Genomic DNA, 26,472 nt, shown 5'->3' with positions numbered 1-26,472 from the left:
CAAGGGATCACCAAGTTAGCATTGGAGGGCAGCGTGGAGGGTAAAAATCGTAGAGGGATACCAAGAGATGAATACACTGAGCAGATTCAGAAGGATGTAGGTTGCAGTAGTTACTCAGAGATGAAGAAGCCTGCACAGGATAGAGTAGCATGAAACCAGTCTCAGGACTGAAGACCACAACAACAACAACAACAACTCTTTGCTAGACTTTGCGACTAGTAATTCTTTTTTAACCACAATCATTTACCTTTAACTACAATGAGACAGACCCACATACACGCTTAATACAAATCTTAAAAAATTGTGGAGTAGAAACAGTTGCGAAGTATATATAACGATTTCGATTTGAGTATGAAATTAATTTTCTTGTGTACTATATTTTCATCTATAATACAGTCCAAATCGCAATAAATGACAATTATCCAACGAGTTTTGATTATATTACCGTCACACAATCGTCATTTTGTGAAAAATAATACTTGACGTCTTTCCAAAGCTGCGTCAGCTGTTCTTGCTTTCCGACATCGCGCAGACTAACGCTGTAGAGCAACGGACGCAACATCAAGACGTGATGTAAGATTTTTCTCATATGTCGATTGACCGAAAAAAGTTTTAAAATGTATTCTTCCCTTCATATATTTGAACGTATAACACATCGTACCATAGGCAAATGAACCTGACTGTTGATCGGAGCAGTGCAGTTCGGCAACGCGGTCTTTGTTTGACCGCTCTCTGTAGCAACGCATGCGCAAACCTCATCCCCTCTACGCTTGCCTATCGCTCTGCCCCAATGCTCGGAAGCGCCGTCCTACGTGATGCGGGCTTTAGCACCTCCAAAAAATTCCTCGATAGATTTTTGTGACATTGTGCAATATCACACCTAAAATAACAAAATAGTAGTAATCGTATATACATATCAGTCATGTCATAGCAGGGACTTATATGCATTGAGAATAAAAAACAGTGCACTGAGAATGGCTAGCTACTAGCCGAAATCTGGATTTGCGTAATAAAATCTAAAAAAAGGACTACTGATAGTTCCACTCTATAATTTATAAGTCACATAACAGTCGCTGAGTGCACCCACTTTCCGAATGGAAGGTAACATGATGAAGATGAGTTTTGCTATTTGAGTAGTAAAATAAATGGTGATAGTCGAAGTAGAGAGGATATAAAATGTAGACTGGCTATGGCAAGGAAAGCGTTTCTGAAGAACAGAAATTTGTTAACGCCGAGTATAGATTTAAGTGACAGGAAGTATTTTCTGAAAGTATTTGTATGGGGTTTAGTCATATACGCAAGTGAAACATGGATGATGAATAGTTTAGGTAAGAAGAGAATAGGAACTTCCGAAACGTGATGCTACAGAAGAATGCTGAAGATTGGATGGGTAGATCACGTAATTAACGAGGAGGTACTGAAGAGAATTGGGGAGAAGAGAAAACTGGTGCACAATCTAACTAAAAGAAGGGGCCGTTGTTAGGACACGTTCTGAGGCATCAAGAGATCACCAATTTAGTACTGGAGGGTATCGTGGAGTGTAAAAATAGTAGAGGTAGACGAAGAGATGAATACGCTAAGCAGATTCAGAATGATGTAGGTTAAAGTACTTACTTAGAGATGAACAAGCTTGCACACGATAGAGTAGCATGGAAAGCTGCATCAAACCAGTCTCTGGACTGAAGACCACAACAACAACAACAAAAACAACCTTTCACGAGAAAGGTTCACCCATATCACCTCGAAACTGGAAAACAATTGTGTGTCTCTTTACCGCTTTAGAGGAAACTGGAGAAAAATCACTGGATACACTGTGCAAGTTTCACGATCGTTACCACAGCAACAATGAAAAGCGATGTAGCTACGGCATGAACGCGAGGTGGTCTTGAACGGAGGGAAAAGGGGGAATGTAAGAATACTGCCTCACCTCACATTTAGGTTTTCACGTGTTTTATTTCATTAAATGTTGAATTGTTCGTAGAGTGCGGTGGACAGTGTCGTAACGGTGAGCCATGCTAGGCGTACCGACTGCTGTTTGGGCATTGTTGACCTGCGGTTCGTCATTTTCGTTGGGACCACACATGGATTATTTCTGTGTGACCACGAGACTAAAGTGATCAAAAAACGTTTGGCGCCACCTGCAGATCTGCGAACGCGCCTGGACTTAGATTCAAAGGGAACCAAACAGTAAGTAATGAGGGTGGTGGCAATACTTGTTTTGAACAGTATATTATTACGCAGGTGATTAGGATAACTGCTAACAATGTAAAAAAAAATTACAGTCAAGATTTCTGCCTTAAGTCTGGCGCTCCACCGCAGAATTTGGCGCACTAGCCATTATATAGTTTGATTATACGTCATAGCCGGCCCTGAGGAACCGATCAGTCTCAACTACTGTTCGAAAGTGCTGGCTGGCCATACAATTACATTAGTCTGAGCCACAGACTGAAAAATGGAAGAAGGGAGAGGACAGAATGTAGTAGGTAACACAAGATGATTCAGTCAAAAGCAAAAATTGCTACCAGCGAAAATGCTGATCCCATATTTGTTGATTGCAGAAACCGTATCTCCCCCTCCCCCCCCTCTTAGAGTTTGATGTGCGCAGTCGCCCTCCCCCCCCCCCCTCCCTTCCCCTCCCCCCCCCCCCCCCCCGTTGACAAGCCGTTGGCCTGCTGTTCTCCTCTCGCTACTGCACGCTCTCGTTACTTTGTTATAGGATGAGACCGGAGCTTTGGGAGAGTTCCTTTTTAAATGTGTTGCATCTGTCTTTACTTTGACTAGAATCCGTACGTTTTGCATCTCCGTATTGAAACGTCGCAGTTTTGGGCTGCCTTTTTCTGTCTTTTTTTGTATAAACGCTTGTTTGCTGAAATAAATTACCTTTGTTAAGTATTTGGTTGTTACTTATTCCTTTATTATTAAAAACAACAATGGATGTCGCGATAGACAAAGTAATAGTTCGTAAGAGTTTTAATTTTCGCTTGTGTGTATTACAGCTAATTTTCGCTTGTGTTTATTAATGTCGGATCATTCCTTCCTAAAAAGTAACAATTAGTGCCGGAGCTGGAACGTGGTTTAATTATTATTCTGAATTTCTCGTTGTTTTCAGTTTTCATTGCGGCGTTGTGCAATGTGGCTGAACATGCAGAAATGCGGAGTTCCTTTGCTCAGTAAACTGCAGTTATATTAATAGTTTCGGATCCGACGTATGTTCTGCTGACAGTAAAATACGTCTTTTTAGAATATATGAGCAGTGAGTGAACTACGAAAAGAAATATTTCATTTCTCACAATATCAGTACAAGCAAGCATAAAAATACACTTTAAAGGCCAAGAAAGAAAATTTCTTTATTTCTAAAGGCAAATGCAACACTGAGTCGATAATCGCAGTTTGCATTTGACTTACGTAAAGATGCCGGAATCCCTTTGTGGGAACTACGGAATCTTACATTAAAATAATTTTTGTTGAAGTATACAGACGAATATGAGCACAGTGAGTCAAGTTTGCGAAAATGTTACTTAAGTGAATGTGACGATGAAGTAATGAAAATAATTAAAGGTGAGGCAAAAAGTATCCGGATTTAAATCGGCGAATCAACTGATCGTACAGTTTTTTTTTTTTTTGCCACTGTCGTTGTTGGTCAAGCACATCATTCAGAAGGCAAATCAATGAAACCATTTCTGTCTGAAAAATTTAACGATTCAACTATCGCACATTTATCTACCCATTCATCACAATTACTGTAACCCGAAGAAATTCAATATGAAAATATATTACTTTTTATCACAGACATTGCACCATACATGAAAAAGGTTGGGACACTTTGAAAGTGCTATTTCCAAACATCATTACGTGATCTGCGTTGGAGCTGGAATGCATGGGGTACCAGAACAGATACGAAGCTTGTTTTCGGATGTCGACAAATTGTTTTCCATCATTAAGAAGACCTCTGTAATGATAAAGGATCTCCCTTTCTGTGTATTCGCAGCACATTACACTTGTCTATATTGAGATTCAATTGCCATTTCCTGCACCATGCGTCAATTCGTTGCAGATCCTCCTGCATTTCAGTACAATTTTTCATTGTTACAACCTCTCCATATACTACTGCATCATCCGCAAAAAGCCTCAATGAACTTCCGATGTTATCCACGGGGTCATTTATACACATTGTGAACAGCAACGGTCCAACGACACTCCCCTGCGGCACACCTGAAATCACTCTTACTTCAGAAGACTTTTTTCCATTGAGAATGACATGCTGTGTTCTGTTATCTAGGAACTCTTCAATCGAATAACACAAATGGTCTGATAGTCCATATTCTCTTACTTTGTTCATTAACGACTGTGGGGAACTGTATGAAACGCCTTGCGGAAGTCAGGAACGCGGCATCTACCTGGGAACCCGTGTCTATGGCCCCCTGAGTCTCGTGGACGAACAGCGCAAGCTGGGTTTCACACGATCGTCTTTTTCAAAACCCATTCTGATTCCTACAGAGTAGATTTCTAGTCTAGGGAAAGTATCTTACTACCAGAACTTTGAATTCCGAACTCCTAAAACTGAAAAAGAGTATAAACTGAAAATTGGACTGCCATATGGCTCTTCAAGCAAATATTTAAAACGAAACTATTGTTCTCCTGATCATTATAAAACCAAGATCATGACTTAATATTTTAAAGTGCGACCAGCCAGCCATCTGCGTGAGTGAAAAACCCGAACACCAGATAGTCATATATATGCTCGGTCACGCGCCTGAATCAGTTATCCATCTTGAAGTAGTAGCATTTTGAGTTAAGAACGTGGACGAACCGTCATTCTCGATATTTTCACAGTCAGGAATAGTACGTTTACACGCCGTCAGAAATCAGTTCCTAAACGACCGTTACTTTCTCCTGATCGCGAGATACAACAACCTGCGTCTATTCTGATGCTGTTTCGAATGCTCAGAGCAGTGTCCGAAATGCGTTATTACTCGCCAAGTAGTGTATCAACTCTGAAATTAACATTTTTGTTGTGCTTTCAAGTACGTAATCTTCGTCAGCAGAGGTCAGATTACTCCCAGTGGTGAACACACCAATACTGCAGCTAGCGCCCCACTCTAGGTATGTTTCTGTTTAGTAAGTTACGTCAGGGGTCTCAGTTTTGCAAATGAATGAATTTATATTAACTGTTACAGAGGAGGTTACATTATTAGGTTCTCGTCTCTTTTCTGCTTTAGTTCGTAATTAAAATAATGATCTATAACCTGAAGAGTTGATAAATGAGTGGAATTATTTTATGACGACAGCGACATGACTTATCCCACAGCAGATTCCAACCGGGAATTTCCCTTGGGCAGAGTCGTTCTGCGCGCTTTTCGTGCCTTGGAAGGTCTACATACGTGAAGAACCTTCTAGAACAACCTCTGTAACCTACGTTTTCCGACTCGCGGGAGACATGCATTCCATTTCCGGCCACGTCTGCTATCGAGGCCCTGGCGTTCCGTAGCTAGTAACCCTCTGCTATACGTGACGTTTTTGCGTATGCCCGCATAGTGCCATTGTGTTCTCTACTACGTGAAGACAGAAATGAGTTATACGTCGCTTATACGTCGCTCTGATGTCCCTCATGCAAATGATTCGACGTTTCTCAAAGTCCGAAACACGGCGACGCGCTTCACGTGCACGTCTTCTGAACATGCGGTATTGCGATTTCCACTTAATAGCCACCATGCATCCATACTTTATTCATCTGTAGGAATGGCTTTTTTCTACTGGAAATACTGAAAATAACATCGCTTAGGGATGAAATTATAATGAAAGTATCCTATTAAAATACTGGAGTTACAGCGCATAAAAATTTAAATATGGAAAGTCAATTCTGTTCTGTTATTACTATGTTTATTAACATGAACCATTCCTTTCGGTATTAAGAATAGCAGTTTCGCTGTGTGTTCATTTGAACTTCTTCCCCATAACTTTCGTAAAGGTTCAAGATAGTTACCAACAGGGGACGTTCTTATGACCGTCACAACTATGCCATTTACAGAGGGCAGGTAGCGTAAAAGTTTTAAATCGTTTTAATAGAGAGATTCGTCCACGGCATGTATCACCTGTTCAATTTAAAAAAAATCTGTGTCAAATTGTCGGTGATTTGCTAACCAGTCGGCTCCTGTCGACTAATGTCTCTTTTTATATATCATAATAGCTCTTTGTTCACTTCTTTATCAACTAAAATTGTTCTCGCATCAAACATGAAGGAAATATGATTTGTATCTATATGATAGATTAAATTCTTTAGGTAGTTTATATCTGTGATCTTGTTGCTGATAAAACTAGCACACTATAAAATACTACTCTACGAGTAGCTTTGCGTTCAGAATAGAAAAATTTCAGTCTATAATATGAAATTTCAGGACAAGCCATTAATCGATCAATCTAGCAAAATGTAGTGTTTATCTATTTATTAACGAGCGAGGTGGCGCAGTGGTTAGCACGCTGGACCCTCATTCGGGAGGACGACGTTTAAACCCGCGTTCGGCCATCCTGAGTTAGGTTTCCCTTCATTTCCCTAAATCACTTCCGGTAAATGCCGGGATGGACGGCCGATTTCCTTCCCCATCCTTCCCTAACCCGATGGGACCGATGACCTCACTGTTTGGTTCCCTCCGCCAAACCAACCAACCTTATTTGTTCGCTCATTTCCGTTCCTGATACCTACTACTTCCCACAGTGACTTGCTCGAATCACTTAAGCTGCTCCGTTACACTGTTCTGCAGCAAAAGGTCGTGTAGTACAAAACATTTGTATCATTCCCTGCATTCAACCTGTCCCTGAGTAAGTCACTGCTCTCTTATTTTTTTAAAATTCTGTTGACATATTTAAATAGTGCGACAGTGATTGGTTTTCATATTATCATTATTCACACAGCTCCTGGCTTACTAAGTGCCTGTCTATTCCTTTGCTGTCTCTTCCGTTACTGCGAATGCAACATTTTTCTGCTTATCCGTAATCATTGTATTCAGATCTAACCTATCAACCTGACTTACCAACATTGCTAAGTTATCCATAATACTGTGGTTATACTTTAAAATTTGTTTCACTGGGATACATTTCACGAAAAACAGTGTGTTATATGTCCTTCCAGGAAGTAACGTATTCAGTAACTACTTTGTATGTCATGCGTTTCTCGCTCTAACCAGATTTACAAGATGGATTTATTAGAACGTTGTTTATTTGCAGATGTTAAACCACCGTGCACGATTTGATTCCAGTGCTTCGTATGATTTTCTGAAGAATGGTTTCTAAGACAGTACCGATACAGACCACTGGTGGATAAAGAAGCTGAAAGGATAGTTTGGGTATATGTAATACTATAAAAGTGAAATCTACTCCTCTGAAACAAATAAAATGCCGTGCAGGTTTAATTGCTCTTGCTGCATCTAATAAGCGAAATGACGTGTTTCCGTTATCTTCTGTAGCAACTGCAATATGTTCATTGGTTCTTAATTCTCTAGAAAACTCTGAAGGTCACAAACTAAGACTGCTTAAATGCATGTGATTTATTTCAAATTTTCAAATGTGTTTGAAATCTTATGGGACTTAACTGCTAAGCTCATCAAGCTTACACACTACTTAACCTAAATTATCCTAAGAACAAACACACACGCCGATGCCCGAGGGAGGACTCTAACCTCCGCCGGGACCAACCGCACAGTCCATGACTGCAGCGCCTCAGACCGTTCGGCTAATCCCGCGAGGCGTGATTTATTTCATCATTGTTTCAGTGATATGCTTGTTTATATACAAAATTATTTCACGTTTAAGATTTTACAGAAGTGAACTAGATGACACATAGGGCAATAATCATATCATTAAATATTTCTCGAGACTATGAACAGCTGATATTCTCCCCCCCCCCCTTCCTTCTCCTTTCAGAGCCTCCAAGTCCCACACATCACACATAGGTACAAAACACCCTCGCCCCCGCCACCACTTCCTCGTATCACTTCTATTACGCAACTTCCGGGGATTGTCATTACGTACCCAAAGGTATTACAGAAGAAAAATTTAGAAATCGCAACATAAAGATTCATATATACCAACACATACTAAACATAACCAAAGTACTCTACGTCACACAACATGCATATGTGTATAATTTATAAGTAATTTATGTAATATACCTGCGTGCTGGCTAAATTCAAAAAATTCGTTATGCAGGCTGTTAAGTGACTGAGGTGTTCCGAAGAGTTATTCGCAACGATGAGCGTATGATGTATATTAAACGTAACTTTCATGCAAATAATTCGGAGCTCACAGTTATTTTGTGCTCAGAGTGCGATGTCTCTTGTTTTGAGCGGAACCGCATTAAATGTAAACTGTAAAACAACGAAGCTATTAATTACTTGAAATATTGCCAGCTGTGTTTTCTGACCCAAAGCTTGATGTTTCACGAAATACGTATCGTCAATATTTGTTAATTTCCGAAAAGTCTATATTATTTACCATGATTTACGGAAATACGCACCCACAGAAGATGTGATGTTGGTCATTGAATTACACACACGCACACACACACACACACACACACACACACACACACATACACACACACGAACAATCGGAGTCGTCTCTGGCAAGGTTATTTATAATAAATGCACCAAAATTGTGGCTTGTCTTGCAGCTGATTAAAAACAGTTTAGCTCCGAAACAAATGGTAGAGTAACTGATGTAAAGTTTCCATTATTATGCAGGCTGCACTACAATGTTAGCGGGACGCTATATTACGAGCATTGTTGTGCGATGTGCGTGGATATTGATCGCATCGTCTGTGAATACTAATTATTCTGCTTGTTTGCAGGACATGTTGCAGACGTTCTGCGGACGTTACTCGCTAAAGACAGGCGCCTTTATGTTTGGGATATTTTTTACGGTAAGTAAGGAAACGTATATTTTATTCATGGTGCTCGCTGGTGAGGCTAGTGTTCATACTAACTGCCTATTCTTTGCAGGTAAATTCGATGGTCCATCTCTTCGTGGGCTTCTTCTTTTTCATAAGTAAAACACGATTCTACAAAGACGGTAAGCTAATGTTATGTCACTCTCATTCAGAACTGTAATAACACAATCAAAGAGCAAAAAGTAACTAATCAGCATTCTTAAACCAATATAATGTTTCTCACGTACCAATTTGTGCAAATCAGAACAGATCACACGTTATCATAAGCGTCATTAATGCTCGAGAAGCACCTTGCCTTCTAGAGCTTAGGAGTCAAAATTGTATACATGGCAGATGATTCTCAGCTGAGTGTGTGGCTTAGCAAAATGTAATCACTAATTAAGAGGCAGTAAAGAGTGCCTTTGTAGGTGCTGCGTGGAACTGTTCCCGAGAGAACTGTGCCAGCGCTGTGTAGGCTACGTGACAGCGACTTACCGTGCTACGGGCCATTAAACCATACACCAACCTGTCATTTCCGTCTGTGCCAGTAAATCGATTAACTTTACACAGTGCTGTCGAAGAGTGCACGTGAAGGAACTTATCATAAAATTCTAAGTGATTACGTATATATAACCGTACACCTAGTGCTGGTCAATCATGTATGATACCACGTACACCGTACTAGAAGAATTATTTTAAAAAATGCGGTAATTACTTAGAGGTAGTCACAATAATTTTAACCGATACTCACACTTCTCCAACACAATCGCGAGGAATCGAAACGAGCTGAAGAGGATCCCAGCAGAGGGGTCGAAACGTCGATTATTTTAGAAGGAAATATGACGTGCCTAACAACCCAGAAGATTTTAACTCTAATGACAACGACCACAAAAGCCTACAGACTTACATAAATTATCTTACGTAGGGTGAAAGATAAAAGTTACTTTCCGTATGAAGTCCTGCCGTTCAGATCAAAATGCAGTATTTTGTTGCCCTAATGTGCCAATAGTGTTCTTGAGGAAGACGATTAATCAGCCTCCGCAACAAAATCTGCTTGCAGGTTGCAAAATGGCTCTGAGCACTATGGGACTTAACATCTGAGGTTATCAGTCCCCTAGAACTTAGAACTACTTAAACCTAACTAACCTAAGGACATCACACACATTCATGCCCGAGGCAGGATTCGAACCTGCGACGGTAGCGGTCGTGTGGTTCCTGACTGAAGCGCCTAGAACCGCTTGCCCACTGCGGCTGGCTGCAGGTTGCACACCGTTAAACTCTCGTGACTGATTAGACGTAAACTTGTATGTTTCAGAAAAAAATGGTTCAAATGGCTCTGAGCACTATGGGACTCAACTGCTGTGGTCATAAGTCCCCTAGAACTTAGAACTACTTAAACCTAACTAACCTAAGGACAGCACACAACACCCAGCCATCACGAGGCAGAGAAAATCCCTGACCCCGCCGGGAATCGAACCCGGGAGCCCGGGCGTGGGAAGCGAGAACGCTACCGCACGACCACGAGATGCGGGCTTGTATGTTTCAGAATGCCTTTTACAATCTCGTACTGCAAGAAACCTATTGATTGCACTGAAGCATATGCTTCTTTCTTACAACATTATCCTTCGACTTACTGTTGTCGGCCGTAGTGGCCGTGAGGTTCTAGGCGCTACAGTCTGGAACCGAGCGACCGCTACGGTCGCAGGTTTGAATCCTGCCTCGGGCATGGATGTGTGTGATGTCCTTAGGTTAGTTAGGTTTAAGTAGTTCTGAGTTCTAGGTAACTGATGGCCTCAGAAGTCGCATAGTGCTCAGAGCCATTTTTGAACTTACTGTTAAACAGTGACACAGTTCAGTAAATCTTCCTGAAATTGCAAAAAAAGTTTATGTGATTTATCAACACCTACTTTAGTTTTCCATATAGTCTTTACAAAATTTTGACATCAACAGGTCTAAAATCTTTGTAATTTTTTTGTAGCATTAGTGTGAAATTTAGAGTTTATGATGATTATTTAGTGATTCTACAATTTTGGCTAGTGTGACTGTGCTAATAGGCAATGGGCGAGATGCTACAGACCGGGAAAAAACCGTTTTCGGTAGTAAAAAAATAACGATTGAAGCTGAAATGCTGAAATTAGTCTACGACCTGCATGTGTATCTGATCGTTGGACAAACTTGAAGAAGCCTCACATCAATACAACGAGGCGCACCACGACAGAACGCTGATGCAAAAAAGACTTTCCAGAACTAGCGTCCAAATGAGCCTCGGGAGAGAGGAGAGACCACGAAGGAATTCCTAGAAACTAACCTACATTGTAACAGGCAGAAAAAGGTCATTATTCACAGTGTTGAGAATGGCTGTGATGTGGGGTCTGAAAGGGGTTCAGTCAAATGGAGGGTGCCCCAGTGATCAGTGTTGGGGCTACTCATGTTCCTTATGTATACAGGGTGTTACAAAAAGGTACGGCCAAACTTTCAGGAAACATTCCTCACACACAAAGAAAGAAAATATGTTATGTGGCCATGTGTCCGGAAACGCTTACTTTACATGTTAGAGCTCATTTTATTACTTCTCTTCAAATCACATTAATCATGGAATGTAAACACACAGCAACAGAACGTACCAGCGTGACTTCAAACACTTTGTTACAGGAAATGTTCAAAATGTCCTCCGTTAGCGAGAATACATGCATCCACCCTCCGTCGCATGGAATCCCTGATGCGCTGATGCAGCCCTGGAGAATGCGTATTGTATCACAGCCATCCACAAAAAAATGGCTCTGAGCACTATGGGACTCAACTGCTGAGGTCATTAGTCCCCTAGAACTTAGAACTAGTTAAACCGAACTAACCTAAGGACATCACAAACATCCATGCCCGAGGCAGGATTCGAACCTGCGACCGTAGCGGTCTTGCGGTTCCAGACTGCAGCGCCTTTAACCGCACGGCCACTTCGGCCGGCAGCCATCCACAATACGAGCACGAAGAGTCTCTACATTTGGTACCGGGGTTCCGCAGACAAGAGCTTTCAAATGCCCCCATAAATGAAAGTCAAGGGGGTTGAGGTCAGGAAAGCGTGGAGGCCACGGAATTGGCCCGCCTCTACCAATCCATCGGTCACCGAATCTGTTGTTGAGAAGCGTACGACCACTTCGACTGAAATGTGCAGGACCTCCATCGTGCATGAACCACATGTTGTGTCGTACTTGTAAAGGCACATGTTCTAGCAGCACAGGTAGAGTATCCTGTATGAAATCATGATAACGTGCTTCATTGAGCGTAGGTGGAAGAACATGGGGCCCAATCAAGACATCACCAACAATGCCTGCCCAAACGTTCACAGAAAATGTGTGTTGATGACGTGATTGCACAATTACGTGCGGGTTCTCGTCAGCCCACACATGTTTATTGTGAAAATTTATAATTTGATCACGTTGGAATGAAGCCTCATCCGTAAAGAGAACATTTGCACTGAAATGAGGATTGACACATTGTTGGATGAACCAGTCGCAGACGTGTACCCGTGGAGGCCAATCAGCTGCTGATAGTGCCTGCACACCCTGTACATGGTACGGAAACAACTGGTTCTCCCGTAGCACTCTCTATACAGTGACGTGGTCAACGTTACCTTGTACAGCAGCAACTTCTCTGACGCTGACATTAGGGTTATCTTCAACTGCATGAGGAACTGCCTCGTCCATTGCAGGTGTCCTCGTCGTTCTAGGTCTTCCCCAGTCGCGAGTGATAGGCTGGAATGTTCCGTGCTCCCTAAGACGCCGATCAATTGCTTCGAACGTCTTTCTGTCGGGACACCTTCGTTCTGGAAATCTGTCTCGATACAAACGTACCGCGCTACGGCTATTGCCCCGTGCTAATCCATACATCAAATAGGCATCTGCCAACTCCGCATTTGTAAACATTGCACTGACTGCAAAACCACTTTCGTGATGAACACTAACCTGTTGATGCTACGTACTGATGTGCTTGATGCTAGTACTGTAGAGCAATGAGTCGCATGTCAACAGAAGCATCGAAGTCAACATTACCTTCCTTCAATTGGGCCAACTGGCGGTGAATAGAGGAAGTACAGTACATACTGACGAAACTAAAATGAGCTCTAACATGGAAATTAAGCTTTTCCTGACACATGCCCACATAACATCTTTTCTTTATTTGTGTGTCAGGAATGTTTCCTGAAAGTTTGGCCGTACCTTTTTGTAACACCCTGTGTAAATGATGTGCTCTCTAGTATTACAGGTAACTCTAAAATATCTCTGTTTACTGATGACACTAGCTTGGTAGTAAAGGATGTTGTGTGCAAAACTGTCTCGGCTTCAAATAGTGCAGTTCATGACATAAGTTCTTGGCTTGTAGAAAATAAACTAACGCTAAATCACAGTAAGACTCAGTTTTTTCGGTTTCTAACACACTATTCAACAATACCCGATGTTTTAATTTCACAGAGTGGGCATACGATTAGTGAAACTGAACTGTTAAAATTTCTAGGTGTTCCGATAGATAGAAAACTGTCGTAGAAAGCCCACGTCGAGGATCTTGTTCAAAGACTTAATGCTTTCATTTTTGCTATTCGAACAGTATCTGAAATGAGTAATTGTTCGACACGAAAATTAGTCTACTCTGCTTATTTTCATTCGCTTATGTTGTATGGTAATATATTTTGGGTTAACTCTTACCATTCTAAAAGGATATTTTTGGCTGAGAAACGGGCGGTTCGGACAATAACTGGTGTAAGTTCACGAACCTCTTGTCGACCTCTGTGCACGAGTCTGCGTATTTTTTGACATTGGCCTCTCAATGTATATATTCCCTACTGTCATTTATTGCTAACAATATCAGCTTATTCCGAAGGATAAGCAGCTTTCACTGAGTTAATACTCAGCAGAAATCAAACCTGTATTTGGATCGGATTTCCTTAACTTTTGTGCAGAAAGGTGTGCTGTGTACTGCTGCATCCATTTCAAATAAGCTACCATTAGAATTCAAAAATCTTAGCAGTAATCCACGCGCTTTCAAATCGAAACTGAAGAGCTTCCTCATGGGTCACTCCTTCTGTTCTGTCGAGGAATTCCTTGAAAATTAAGCTGTTCTTGTTGTATTGTTGATTGCGTTTATTTAAACTTATGGGTTGGCTTTCTTCGGGTACACAAACATTTTATTTATATCTGTTATTACTTTTATGTACTGAAACGTTCCATGACCTTGGAGATTTGCTCCTCAATTTGGTCCTACGGAACTTGACGTGTAAATAAATAAATAAATAAATCGCCCTTCCAATCTAGACAACTACCTATGGAAAAATAAGAGTAACGCCGCAGTGACAGCACAGTCCCTATTATTAGTGAGTATGCCAGGGCCTAAGTATGTGGAATAGTGGAGTAGCGTAGTGTAGCGCGAAACGTGACAAATTGCTCTAAATAATGAGAAGTATGAGGTCGCCCACATGAGTATTAAAACAAATCAGCCAAATTTCGGTTAAACTATAAATCATGCAAATATAAACGATGTCAATTCAGTTATACCTAGGGATTACAACTCAGAACAACTTAAATAGGAACTATCCCTTAGATAATGTGGAGAAGGAAAACCAAAGAATGCGTTTTATTGGCACTACGCTTGTCTGTCTTCTTCTGAAAATGACTGCGCAATATGGGATCCTCATCAGACAGGATCGACGGAAGGCATTGAAAAAGTTCAAAGAAAGCTCGTTTTGTATTACCTATAAACAGACGAAAGAGTATCACGGATATGATACGCGATTTGGGATGGCAATCATTAAAATAAAAGCTTTCTTTTCACGATATTTCAGGCACCAAATTTTCCGTCCGAATAAAAAAATATTTTGTTGATGTCCACTTATGTAGGGAGAAATGATCATCGTAATAAAACATGATAAGTCAGAGTACGCACGGAAAGATTTAAGTGTTCGTTTTTCCCGCGCGCTGTTCAAGAGTGGACCAGTGGTTCATTGAACCTCTCTGCCAGGCACTTAGGTATGAATTGCAGAGCAGTCACGTAGATGTAGAAGTAGATGTAGTGTAGTGTAGTGTAGCGCACAGCGTATTTTTTTGTTGCGGACCGACACGATTTCCTCTCCTGTGGCAACGTCTCCGTCTCAGATTGACTATTACATTCTACGCCCTCGGTTATTTGCTGCCTGTATTCGCGTGCGGGTATTGTCCTCCATGGCTCCTCCAGTACCATGGAAGTTATTCCCTCGCGTCTTAACACATGTCCTATCGTCATGCCCATTATTCTAGTCTGTGTTCGCCATATATTTGTTTGCACGCTCTGTATATAGCCTTCTCATTTCTTACCAGTCCACCCCCATCTCAAACGCTTCTGTTCTCTACTGCTCCAGTTTCGCTTCCACACAATGCTGTGGTCTAGCTCGAAATTATGTATCGCAAAATCTGAGATGTAACGGTAAGGCTGTGCACAGTGGTACAGTAGCGCATAGACTGCCTTCTGGATTCTGGATGGCTCAAATGGTTCAAATGGCTCTGAGCACTATGGGACTCAACTGCTGAGGTCATTAATCCCCTAGAACTTAGAACTAGTTAAACCTAACTAACCTAAGGACATCACACACATCCATGCCCGAGGCAGGATTCGAACCTGCGACGGTAGCGGTCTCGCGGTTCCAGACTGCAGCGCCAGAACCGCGCGGCCACTTCGGCCGGCGATTCTGGATGGACACCTATGTGCATGCCAGAGGGGGAACGGTACAAAAAGACATATTTATGATTTGAAATTACTCTTCTCTCTCTCTCTTTCTCTCCAGACTGCTTTTTTCTCCTCCCTAATTTACTTCCGTTCGTAAGACAGCACACGATAAAATCTTCTCAGTATACAAGCTGCATCATTTCGTTAGCTATCTCCGCCATCGTCATCCGGTGATGAAATCACTGACTGCCGGGACTGGCTCGGTGTTCTGCTTATGTAGATGTAACGGGACAGTCTGGACCCGGCCGCTGTGGCCGAGCGGTTCTAGGCGCTTTAGTCCGGAACCGCGCTGCTGCTACGGTCGCAGGTTCGAATCCTGCCTCGGAAATGGCTGTGTATGATGTCCTTAGGTTTGTTAGGTTTAAGTAGTTCTAAGTCTAGGCGACTGATGACCTTAGATGTTAAGTCCCGCCGGCCTGAGTGGCCGAGCGGTTCTAGGCGTTTCAGTCTGGAAGCACGAGACCGCTACGGTCGCAGGTTCGAATCCTGCCTCGGGCATGGATGTGTGTGATATCCTTAGGTTTAAGTAGTTCTAAGTTCTAGGGTACTGATGACCTCAGATGTTAAGTCCCATAGTTCTGAGAGCCATATTTTTTGTTAAGTCCCATAATGCTTATAGCCGTTTTAAGCCACAGTCTGGAACCTTCCAGAGAGGGCCGGAGTGGCGCATGCGCGGAAAGCAAATTGGGCAGCTGCTAGCGGCTCCGACCCGTTGCGGGACCGAGTGACGTCAAATGGTGCGAGCCGCAGGCGCCACATTTAAAATTGCCGGTACCGCGTCCCTACAAGCGTCAAGCATACGTCTTTGCTTTCGCTCTACGTAGGGAGCCCTTCCCTACTGTGTAACCCAGATATCTGTTAACATACAATTAGAAAAAAAAACAAAAAAAACGAGAGTTCTGCCTCAAGCAACACCATACTGGGATTCTGTTATCAAAAAAGCGACCGAAATTAGAATAAACTACAACAATTTTATCAGAGAGCAGGGGTACACACTTAGCAGGGTATGGAGCGGGCCTCGGACATTAAGCTTGTAGGGGTGCGGGAGCGGCAGTTCCAAACGTGGCCGATAGCGCCGTGTGATGTCATTCGGTCCCGCACGACGGAGCCTTCAAGAGCTGCCCAACTTGCCATCTGCGCATGCGCCATCCGGCCCTCTCTGGAATTATATCTCTCTGGAATTACACCATGCCAGGCCCAGCCAAAAGAAAAAAAAAAAAAAAAAAAAAAAAACAGAAATGCTCCGGTCGTCAGTGGTTTCAACTGTGTTGATGATGGCGACGACAGCTATCAAAAGCTCGAGTGTTTTATTCGAAATGGCGCGGCTTGTATACTGAGAAGATTTTATTGAAGCATGTCTCCACCAAAGTCTCCAAAGACACAGCACACAATATTGAAATAAACCGATACCGCTTAAATTTTCTGTAAATACAGTAAACTGTAAAACTGTACATATTAAGTTTCATGTGCGACTTAATGGTCTGTTTTACAATGTAGATAACACTAAAACCGTATATAAAATAAGTAATAAATATGATTGCGTCTATAGTATTGGTTATAAGGTTCAAGGCAAGAAAAAAATGGTTCAAATGGCTCTGAGCACTATGGGACTTAACTGCTGTGGTCGTCAGTCCCCTAGAACTTAGAACTACTTAAACCTAACTAACCTAAGGACATCACACACATCCATGCCCGAGGCAGGATTCGAACCTGCGACCGTAGCGGTCGCGCGTTTCTTGGCTTGGCTCTGGGCACTATGGTACTTAACATCTATGGTCATCAGTTCCCTAGAACTTAGAACTACTTAAACCTAACTAACCTAAGGACAGCACACAACACCCAGTCATCACGAGGCAGAGAAAATCCCTGACCCGCCGGGAATCGAACCCGGGAACCAGGGCGTGGGAAGCGAAAACGCTACCGCACAACCACGAGCTGGGGACTCGCGGGGTTCTCAAGGCAAGACTTACAATGTAAAAAATGGCAGATATGTGAAGTGTTTATTGACCGCTACCTCCTGCTTTCTTTTCAGTGCCTTCAGTAGGTTTTAGTCGATCTTCGTATCACAGGATAATTTCTTCTTAATTGTCTTTGGGATGTTGCAGAAATTCCCTTGGGCCTGGCTGCCGGTAGCCTTGCTGTAGGAGCAGCTCAGATGTTTGCCAACGTTGCCCTTGTCGAGGGCGTCATGAAGGTAAGTAATCAATATTAACATTATATTTGACACGTATTGGGCACCTGGGCAATCTTACGACATGGATCAGTTTCCATCTGATGAAACATTCGGAAGGATTTCTTGTAGAATCCTGTAACTTAATAAACTCAGTATTATTATGTACACTCCTGGAAATGGAAAAAAGAACACATTGACACCGGTGTGTCAGACCCACCATACTTGCTCCGGACACTGCGAGAGGGCTGTACAAGCAATGATCACACGCACGGCACAGCGGACACACCAGGAACCGCGGTGTTGGCCGTCGAATGGCGCTAGCTGCGCAGCATTTGTGCACCGCCGCCGTCAGTGTCAGCCAGTTTGCCGTGGCATACGGAGCTCCATCGCAGTCTTTAACACTGGTAACATGCCGCGACAGCGTGGACGTGAACCGTATGTGCAGTTGACGGACTTTGAGCGAGGGCGTATAGTGGGCATGCGGGAGGCCGGGTGGACGTACCGCCGAATTGCTCAACACGTGGGGCGTGAGGTCTCCACAGTACATCGATGTTGTCGCCAGTGGTCGGCGGAAGGTGCACGTGCCCGTCGACCTGGGACCGGACCGCAGCGACGCACGGATGCACACCAAGACCGTATGATCCTACGCAGTGCCGTAGGGGACCGCACCGCCACTTCCCAGCAAATTAGGGACACTGTTGCTCCTGGGGTATCGGCGAGGACCATTCGCAACCGTCTCCATGAAGCTGGGCTACGGTCCCGCACACCGTTAGGCCGTCTTCCGCTCACGCCCCAACATCGTGCAGCCCGCCTCCAGTGGTGTCGCGACAGGCGTGAATGGAGGGACGAATGGAGTCGTGTCGTCTTCAGCGATGAGAGTCGCTTCTGCCTTGGTGCCAATGATGGTCGTATGCATGTTTGGCGCCGTGCAGGTGAGCGCCACAATCAGGACTGCATACGACCGAGGCACACAGGGCCAACACCCGGCATCATGGTGTGGGGAGCGATCTCCTACACTGGCCGTACACCACTGGTGATCGTCGAGGGGACACTGAATAGTGCACGGTACATCCAAACCGTCATCGAACCCATCGTTCAACCATTCCTAGACCGGCAAGGGAACTTGCTGTTCCAACAGGACAATGCACGTCCGCATGTATCCCGTGCCACCCAACGTGCTCTATAAGGTGTACGTCAACTACCCTGGCCAGCAAGATCTCCTGATCTGTCCCCCATTGAGCATGTTTGGGACTGGATGAAGCGTCGTCTCACGCGGTCTGCACGTCCAGCACGAACGCTGGTCCAACTGAGGCGCCAGGTGGAAATGGCATGGCAAGCCGTTCCACAGGACTACATCCAGCATCTCTACGATCGTCTCCATGGGAGAATAGCAGCCTGCATTGCTGCGAAAGATGGATATACACTGTACTAGTGCCGACATTGTGCATGCTCTGTTGCCTGTGTCTATGTGCCTGTGGTTCTGTCAGTGTGATCATGTGATGTATCTGACCCCAGGAATGTGTCAATAAAGTTTCCCCTTCCTGGGACAATGAATTCACGGTGTTCTTATTTCAATTTCCAGGAGTGTATTTAACAAGTTAATCATCTGAAACTTATTCTGTTTAACAGTGCTTAATTAAACCAACAAAGAAAATTCGCCTACCTTTTTGGTAAGTTATCTTGAGGCTATTGGTCTGGCTCCAGATGGGGCACAGTGTGAGGAGAGATTACATTTTCTGTTCAGAGGCTTGGGGAAAGGTATGATATTGATATTACCAGCCTCCAAAACTGTGATGGGATGAACTGTTGGTGATACGAGGCAGTGTAGGTGAGAGAAGGCAACACTTCACTCCATGTGTTCGGGAGCAACTGGTATTGGATTATCAGCCATCGATCAGACTTTAACTGCCATTCTTACCATATGTACATTTCGTGCTATCCAGTCGTTTCCATTGCACGCCACCAGGCAGCTTCCATCAAGCGCCCCACAGTATAAGAACCTGTACAACAAAACTGAAGGGGTCACAGTTTTTTAACCCCTTCATTTTGGGGTAGTTCTACATTTTCGCTTGAAGGTGCCTACAGCCTTCCTCTGTAATGGTACATAAGAACTTCATACTGCGACGTCACCCTTAGGTTGGAAAAAAAAAAAAAATCAGGCCAGAGCTGAGAAACTCAGATGTGAGGGGGTTACTAAGGTCACATTGGCACCAGATTTCACCAAAATTCCGCCCAACGCCACCGTGGATACATCAAACCATGGGAAGGTCGTCACATCTCACACCATCTCTTGAGGCCTCTGAAACGCAATGCCTAGCACTTAAAATTACGCACTTTCCTTATGAATAGTCGAGGAAAAAATTCCAAACATGCCGCTGCTCGACATGGAGGGATCTCATTATGTGTCATTAAGGGGTGAATGAAACTACACCATCCCAAGGGACCTTCATCTTCCAAATATTTTGCAGTCTGAAAAGACAGTTTGCAGCTCTATGTGCAACAGGACGACATTCGTGACAACCTTTGACACTGCTGTCATCTCCGGACGAGTCAGCCCTTCTCTGAGGACATCGCAGAGCTGAAACCCCATTACACGTACTCTTACCCCTTTGGAGTATAGCATGACAACAGTTTCTCCTCTGATGTACGAAGGGTAACGATTAAGGACTGATCAAACCATTCGACGAAATTTAACGTGATCCGAAGCGGAAATGGGTGTTTACAAGGAGGTAGCCAAGATTTAGTCAAAGGTGGAGAGGAGGGTGTGGGGGGAGGAGGAGGTTCGATTTGTTAAAGAGGACCTTAAAAAGGCTCATGACTTTATTTATTCTACAACAGATTTATTTATTTTTTTATTTGAGTTGCGTAATTTGCTTTCTGGAGGTCTTCATGCAAATAGTACTTCCGACTACAAAATCAAGCAATAAAAACATTTATAAATATATATTCTCTACACCCAGATGCACAATTAAGGATTTCTTTATTTGGCAATATGATAACTTCAGTTCATTGCCAAACGAATTAAAACTCTGTTACCTCTTTACTAACGAAGCACAGCCCAGTCTTCTAATACAAGATTCACTATCGCAGAGCAGAAGAATCTTAACGTTTAGCTGAATGACGTACAATGTTAAAAGAAGGTTCAAACCTCTTGTTGCAATATCTATCGTTCTTCTACTAGAATCTGCATTTAAATTTCCAACTTGTCTGAAACCAATTCAGAATTCCTTCGGCACGTCATAATTTCAAAATTTATTTCTAAAACAAAACGGAATACATAACTACTATGAGGTACATTTCGGGGATCTTAACACTGATTAACACATTGATCTCAACAAGACCTGCAACATGTACGACGTCACAAATGAGCTTGCATTTATACATGACAATATGATTATACAGTTTTTGATGCTAATAAACTCTTCTGTGATGTACTACATACGTTATCGCTGATATGACGTTCATTTACAAATACGTTAGAGTTGTGACGGTTGACTCGCTATTCCAAGGATACTATTAAGAATAAGACATTTCACAGTAAAAAGTCTTTCTTGCAGTAAGACTTGAAAACATGATATATCGCCGTTCCACAAGAGAGCCATCTTTATGCACACATATGCAGTACAAAATTATGATCGCTAGCTGCCTTCCAATGTAAATATCGCTGAGCTACGCATATTGTATAAATCGTACATAAACAACAATAAAATTAAATACTGTTTCCTCGAGAAATAAATAACTAGCCCTCAAATCAATATAAGAATAGTTACAAAAGTAACGAAAAACTTTTTTTTATATAGTTGTTTCTACAACTTAAAAACATTACTATTCGAAGATCATCATACAACATATGAAAACGCTTCAGTTATCACAATGTTACAAGATCGTAAACAGCGGAAGAGATAATGGGGAGGGGGGAGGGGGCTGCGAAGGCGAGGATGCAGAGCGCAGTCGGTTGGACCAATTCAAGCAGCCTGCTGAAAAAATCTTTTAGAAACGAACGAACTGTAATCGTAGAATTTGTTGTCATCACATACCCCTTCTACTCTCCACAAATTCCTCGCCCTCGTTCTGTATCGGAACTGGTTTTCATAATTGAGCACTGCCCGGGTGGCCACATTGGCCGATATTTTGCCATTTGCGCTACTAATGATAGAATTATGAGCAAATTCTTTAAGAAAATGCAACCATCATCGTTTAGGCGATATTTTTGTTGATCAACGCGATTTCTGGGCGACACAAGCAAAGCCGAGCGTATTTTTGTGCACTGATTACAATTAAATTGTATTTGTAGTTATGTTTACCCCACCGCTTCCATGTGAAATCCTGAAACATTTTAACTCAAAGTTCCGCACGTCTCAAAATAACGACTCCAATGCTAACATTAAACTGCTACAGCTAGGTAATTAGGCTATTATAGTAACGCGTTCATATTTTTAACACCATACCGCTTGTGGACGAATCAAAACTGGTTTTCCTCTTCTTTCTTGTTACGAACGTGCCTGTAATTAGAAACTATCACAACAGCACATAGAACAAAAGCAATACGTTAAAATCAACTGTAAGCAAGAACTAAACTCATTAACAAAACAACAACTGAGCTCAAGTATAGCTTGGTTCAAATGGCTCTGAGCACTATGGGACTCAACATCTGAGGTCATCAGTCCCCTAGAACTTAGAACTACTTAAACCTAACTAACCTAAGGACATCACACACACCCATGCCCAAGCAGGATTCGAACCTGCGACCGTAGCGGTCGCGCGGTTCCGGACTGAAGCGCCTAGAACCGCATGGCCACACCCGGCCGGCTCAAGTAAAGCCAACGTACCCCTTTTTCCGTCTGTGATTGCAAATCGAAATATCTTTTAGTTTCACTACTCGGCAACTAGGTCGTGTGTAATTTCATTTAGATGAACGGATGGCGAGGAGGTTGGGGGGGGGGGGGGGGTGGACGATGTTACATTGAGGCGCATATGAATTAAAACGACAAAGGCTCCCTCTAATACCCCTTATTTCGGCAACACCATCTGTGTCACCAGGCCACCTTTGTTGGGCTCTTTGAAAATGACACTGTACAAAGACTCCCACTTACCGATGCCTAGCCAGTTGCGGGATAGCCTTCACCTGGGTGGCACTATGCCGCTACACTAACACCTGCTGGCCTCACCCAAAATGTGATACTCAAGGTAAGCTTAACACAGTCCTATTAAAACATCTGGGATCACATGCAGACAGATGTGCAATTCTTGTACCCAGATCAGACCAGTCTCTGTGAACTGTGGGCAGGAGTTCAGTGTTCATGGATCATGCGTGTCCCTCGACTAAAAGTTCATCTCAACTTCATGCCACAGACTTCACTCAAGCTTGATTGGAGAAGAGGGTTTGTAACTGGCACATTTCATATGACTGTGACGAATACCATTTGATAATATTTGTGTGGCCCTCAGAGCCTTTTCACACAGACACATTCATCATAGTGCTGTGCACAGAAATGGGACTCATCTGCAAAGAAGACCTGATGCCACTCCAATGTCGAATGTTATCCGTTGCAACAGCTCTGCCGTTGCGTCAAGGTAACCACAACAATAACCAACTTGCTGACAATCCATGGTGCTCCAGACATCGTCGCACTGTCACACAAGATGACGGCTGACTTCAAAACAAAGTTCTCTTACAAACTGCATAGAGACTAACTACACGTCTATTGCAGTCCCTGGGGATAGTATCCGTTAACTAACGACACAACTGACAGTCATATGATATAAGTTCAGAAAACATAGCGACTGACTTCAGACAACTATGTGACACTGTAACTAAAGTATGTGCATGGAGATACGAAACACGGACTTTGGCGAAATGTATAATGGCTTAGTAAGAGCACACAGCAGGATTCACTTTGACCGTTCTGTATCTACTGGATGTTACAAAAAGGTACGGCCAAACTTTCAGGAAACATTCCTCACACAGAAATAAAGAAAAGATGTTATGTGGACATGTGTCCGGAAACGCGTAATTTCCATGTTAGAGCTCATTTTAGTTTCTTCCACCTACGCTCAATGGAGCACGTTATCATGATTTCATACGGTATACTCTACCTGTGCTGCTAGAACATGTGCCTTTACAAGTACGACAGAACATGTGGTTAATGCACGATGGAGTTCCTGCACATTTCAGTCGAAGTGTTCGTACGCTTCTCAACAACAGATTCGGTGACCGATGGGTTGGTAGAGGCGGACCAATTCCATGGCCTCCACGCTCTCCCGACCTCAACCGTCTTGACTTTCATTTATGGGGGCATTTGAAAGCTCTTGTCTATGCAACCCCGGTACCAAATGTAGAGACTCTTCGTGCTCGTATTGTGGACGGCTGTGATACAATACGCCATTCTCCAGGGCTGCATCAGCGCATCAGGGATTCCATGCGACGGAGGGTGGATGCATGTATCCTCGCTAACGGAGAACATTTAAAACATTTCCTGTAACAAAGTGTTTGAAGTCACTCTGGTACGTTCTGTTGCTGTGTGTTTCCATTCCATGATTAATGTGATTTGAAGAGAAGTAATAAAGTGAGCTCTAACATAGAAAGTAAGCGTTTCCGGACACATGTACACATAACATATTTTCTTTCTTTGTGTGTGAGGAACGTTTCCTAAAAGTTTGGCCGTACCTTTTTGTAACACCCTGTATATCGCAGTGCTACGTTTTCACTAAAAGCCCATCATTAAGGTTTTACAACTTAATGCAATAAGGAGAAGGAGCATGGTTGTAACCAGCGAATTAGCTAGAGTGGTTGAAGATCTTAATATGGACGTCGTGCGTCTCCAAGAACCTTACACGAGGGAGGGGAACTAACACGTCCACCTCTCGTCACATTCCTTCCCTCATGTCTGAATGCTCTTTGGAGGCTAACAAGCTATGGCAGCTATTGCCGTGGTTAATACAGAAATAAATGTGACAACAGTTGCGCGACTGACCACTAGCCGTGTTATGACAATAGCAATTAGTACGAAAAACTGAGACACGGGTGATAGCAACCCTTTATGCCCAATACAGCCATGAAATACACCCTTAAGCGCAACCAATGCTAGACAAAGTAGGTTACGCAGGTAACAGACCATTTATCATCTGCGCAGCTATACACGCACGCTCTACACCCTGGAATGCAACATCAGACGAAAGGGAATAAATAATAAATGACGTGATAAACGAAACAAACCGGTGTATACTAAACAAAGACGGACATCACCCACGCATCACGGAAGTACTGGCCACACAAGCATTATAGATATCACAGTGGTGAATTACAGGACCTTGACATCGATACCCGGTTGCACAGTATTGGAAAGACTTATACAGTTTCACCATAATGCGAGACTTATAAAGATTTCAAATAACACACACATTACCTTCTACAAAAGGACTATTTCCGAATAGGCAGACTAGAGACGACTAAGGAAGATAGAGGACGACTCGTTTCAGACAATATAAGGAAACATCAGCTTTAAAATTCGTCAGTTAACAGAGCTAATTCAACAAGCACAGACTGAAGCGATACCAAATTCAGACAGCACATAGGTGGAACATCCATAGAGACGTGAGCTAACAAAGCTACGAAAAGTAACAAGAGAGACACGAAAGCAGAACCAAAAGGGAAAAACAGCATGGGACTGATATACAAGACATAACACAAGTAGGAACACTAACTTCAGGTACAAAACACTACTACCGGAGACAAGACAACGATACTGCGACAACTACGTACGAACACAATTTTAAGACAACATTTGGGGAGGATCATATAGACTGCTGACAGAGTGAATGAAGATCCCACTAGTTTTTGTCCACGGTGACTCAATCAGAGGGCGTCAGATTGGAGAAGCACAGCTTAATACCAGCTGCATAAACTCATCCCATACGCCGACTGCAAAAAGGTAACCACACACAAGCACAACTGAGGAGAGAAATGGGACAGTATTACACCTCAGACAACGTAGTTTGCCCTTTCGTGCGAGAGAAGGTCTCTCTGACTACAGCAAAGCCAAAAAGGAAGAGAGACCCCGATCTTGATGGCATCCATGCAGATTGCCCCACAGATTGTCCCATTTTCTACTGATATATTATGAAGCCCCATGGCTAGAGAAAATAAGTGCAATGTGGAAAACTGACGCCACAATCATAATTAAGAAATCGGCGATAGGGACCATTCAATCGTGTAGTAGAGCAATATGTCTACTAAACGCACTAGCTAAAGTCCGGAAGATTCTGTGTAATCGCATAAAGCACACAGGGAACTTAGGGGCCTTAATCAGTATCAGATTGGCTTTAGAAAACTAAAATAAATTGATGATGCAATTAACAGTGGTGTTCACTCAGTTCAAAATTCAGTTCGTATATACGTTGTGACAATCCTAAATGACAGCGCAGGTGCATTTTACTATGTATTGCGATGTTCACACGTGTTAGAAAATTTTAAGTACCTTTGGCACTATGTAATAGTCACCTTGACTACTGTAAAGACAGAAAAGCAGAGTGGCATGCGGAACACCGCGAGGTTTGCAGGAAAGCAGTAAGTGAGGCCGACAGAGCTCGATGGGGCAGCCTTCTGCGATGTTTGGGATGTTGCCTTTGAATCTCT

General features: G+C 43.0%; 1 protein-coding gene across 1 annotated transcript in view; it reads left to right on the top strand.

Moving 5' to 3' along the window:
- Positions 1 to 26,472, top strand: part of LOC126481817 (uncharacterized) — a 78,901-nt gene that overhangs the window by 21,025 nt on the left and 31,404 nt on the right. Inside the window, exons 2-4 of the mRNA XM_050105774.1 lie at positions 8,843 to 8,914; positions 8,994 to 9,063; positions 17,770 to 17,858. Coding sequence (XP_049961731.1) covers positions 8,843 to 8,914; positions 8,994 to 9,063; positions 17,770 to 17,858 — 231 coding nt within the window. The remainder of the gene's footprint in view (positions 1 to 8,842; positions 8,915 to 8,993; positions 9,064 to 17,769; positions 17,859 to 26,472) is intronic.

Source organism: Schistocerca serialis, chromosome 5 (assembly GCF_023864345.2).
Source record: "Schistocerca serialis cubense isolate TAMUIC-IGC-003099 chromosome 5, iqSchSeri2.2, whole genome shotgun sequence".
NCBI lineage: Eukaryota > Metazoa > Arthropoda > Insecta > Orthoptera > Acrididae > Schistocerca > Schistocerca serialis.
Note: the sequence above shows the minus strand (reverse complement) of the source record. Positions and strands in the feature narration are given on the sequence as shown.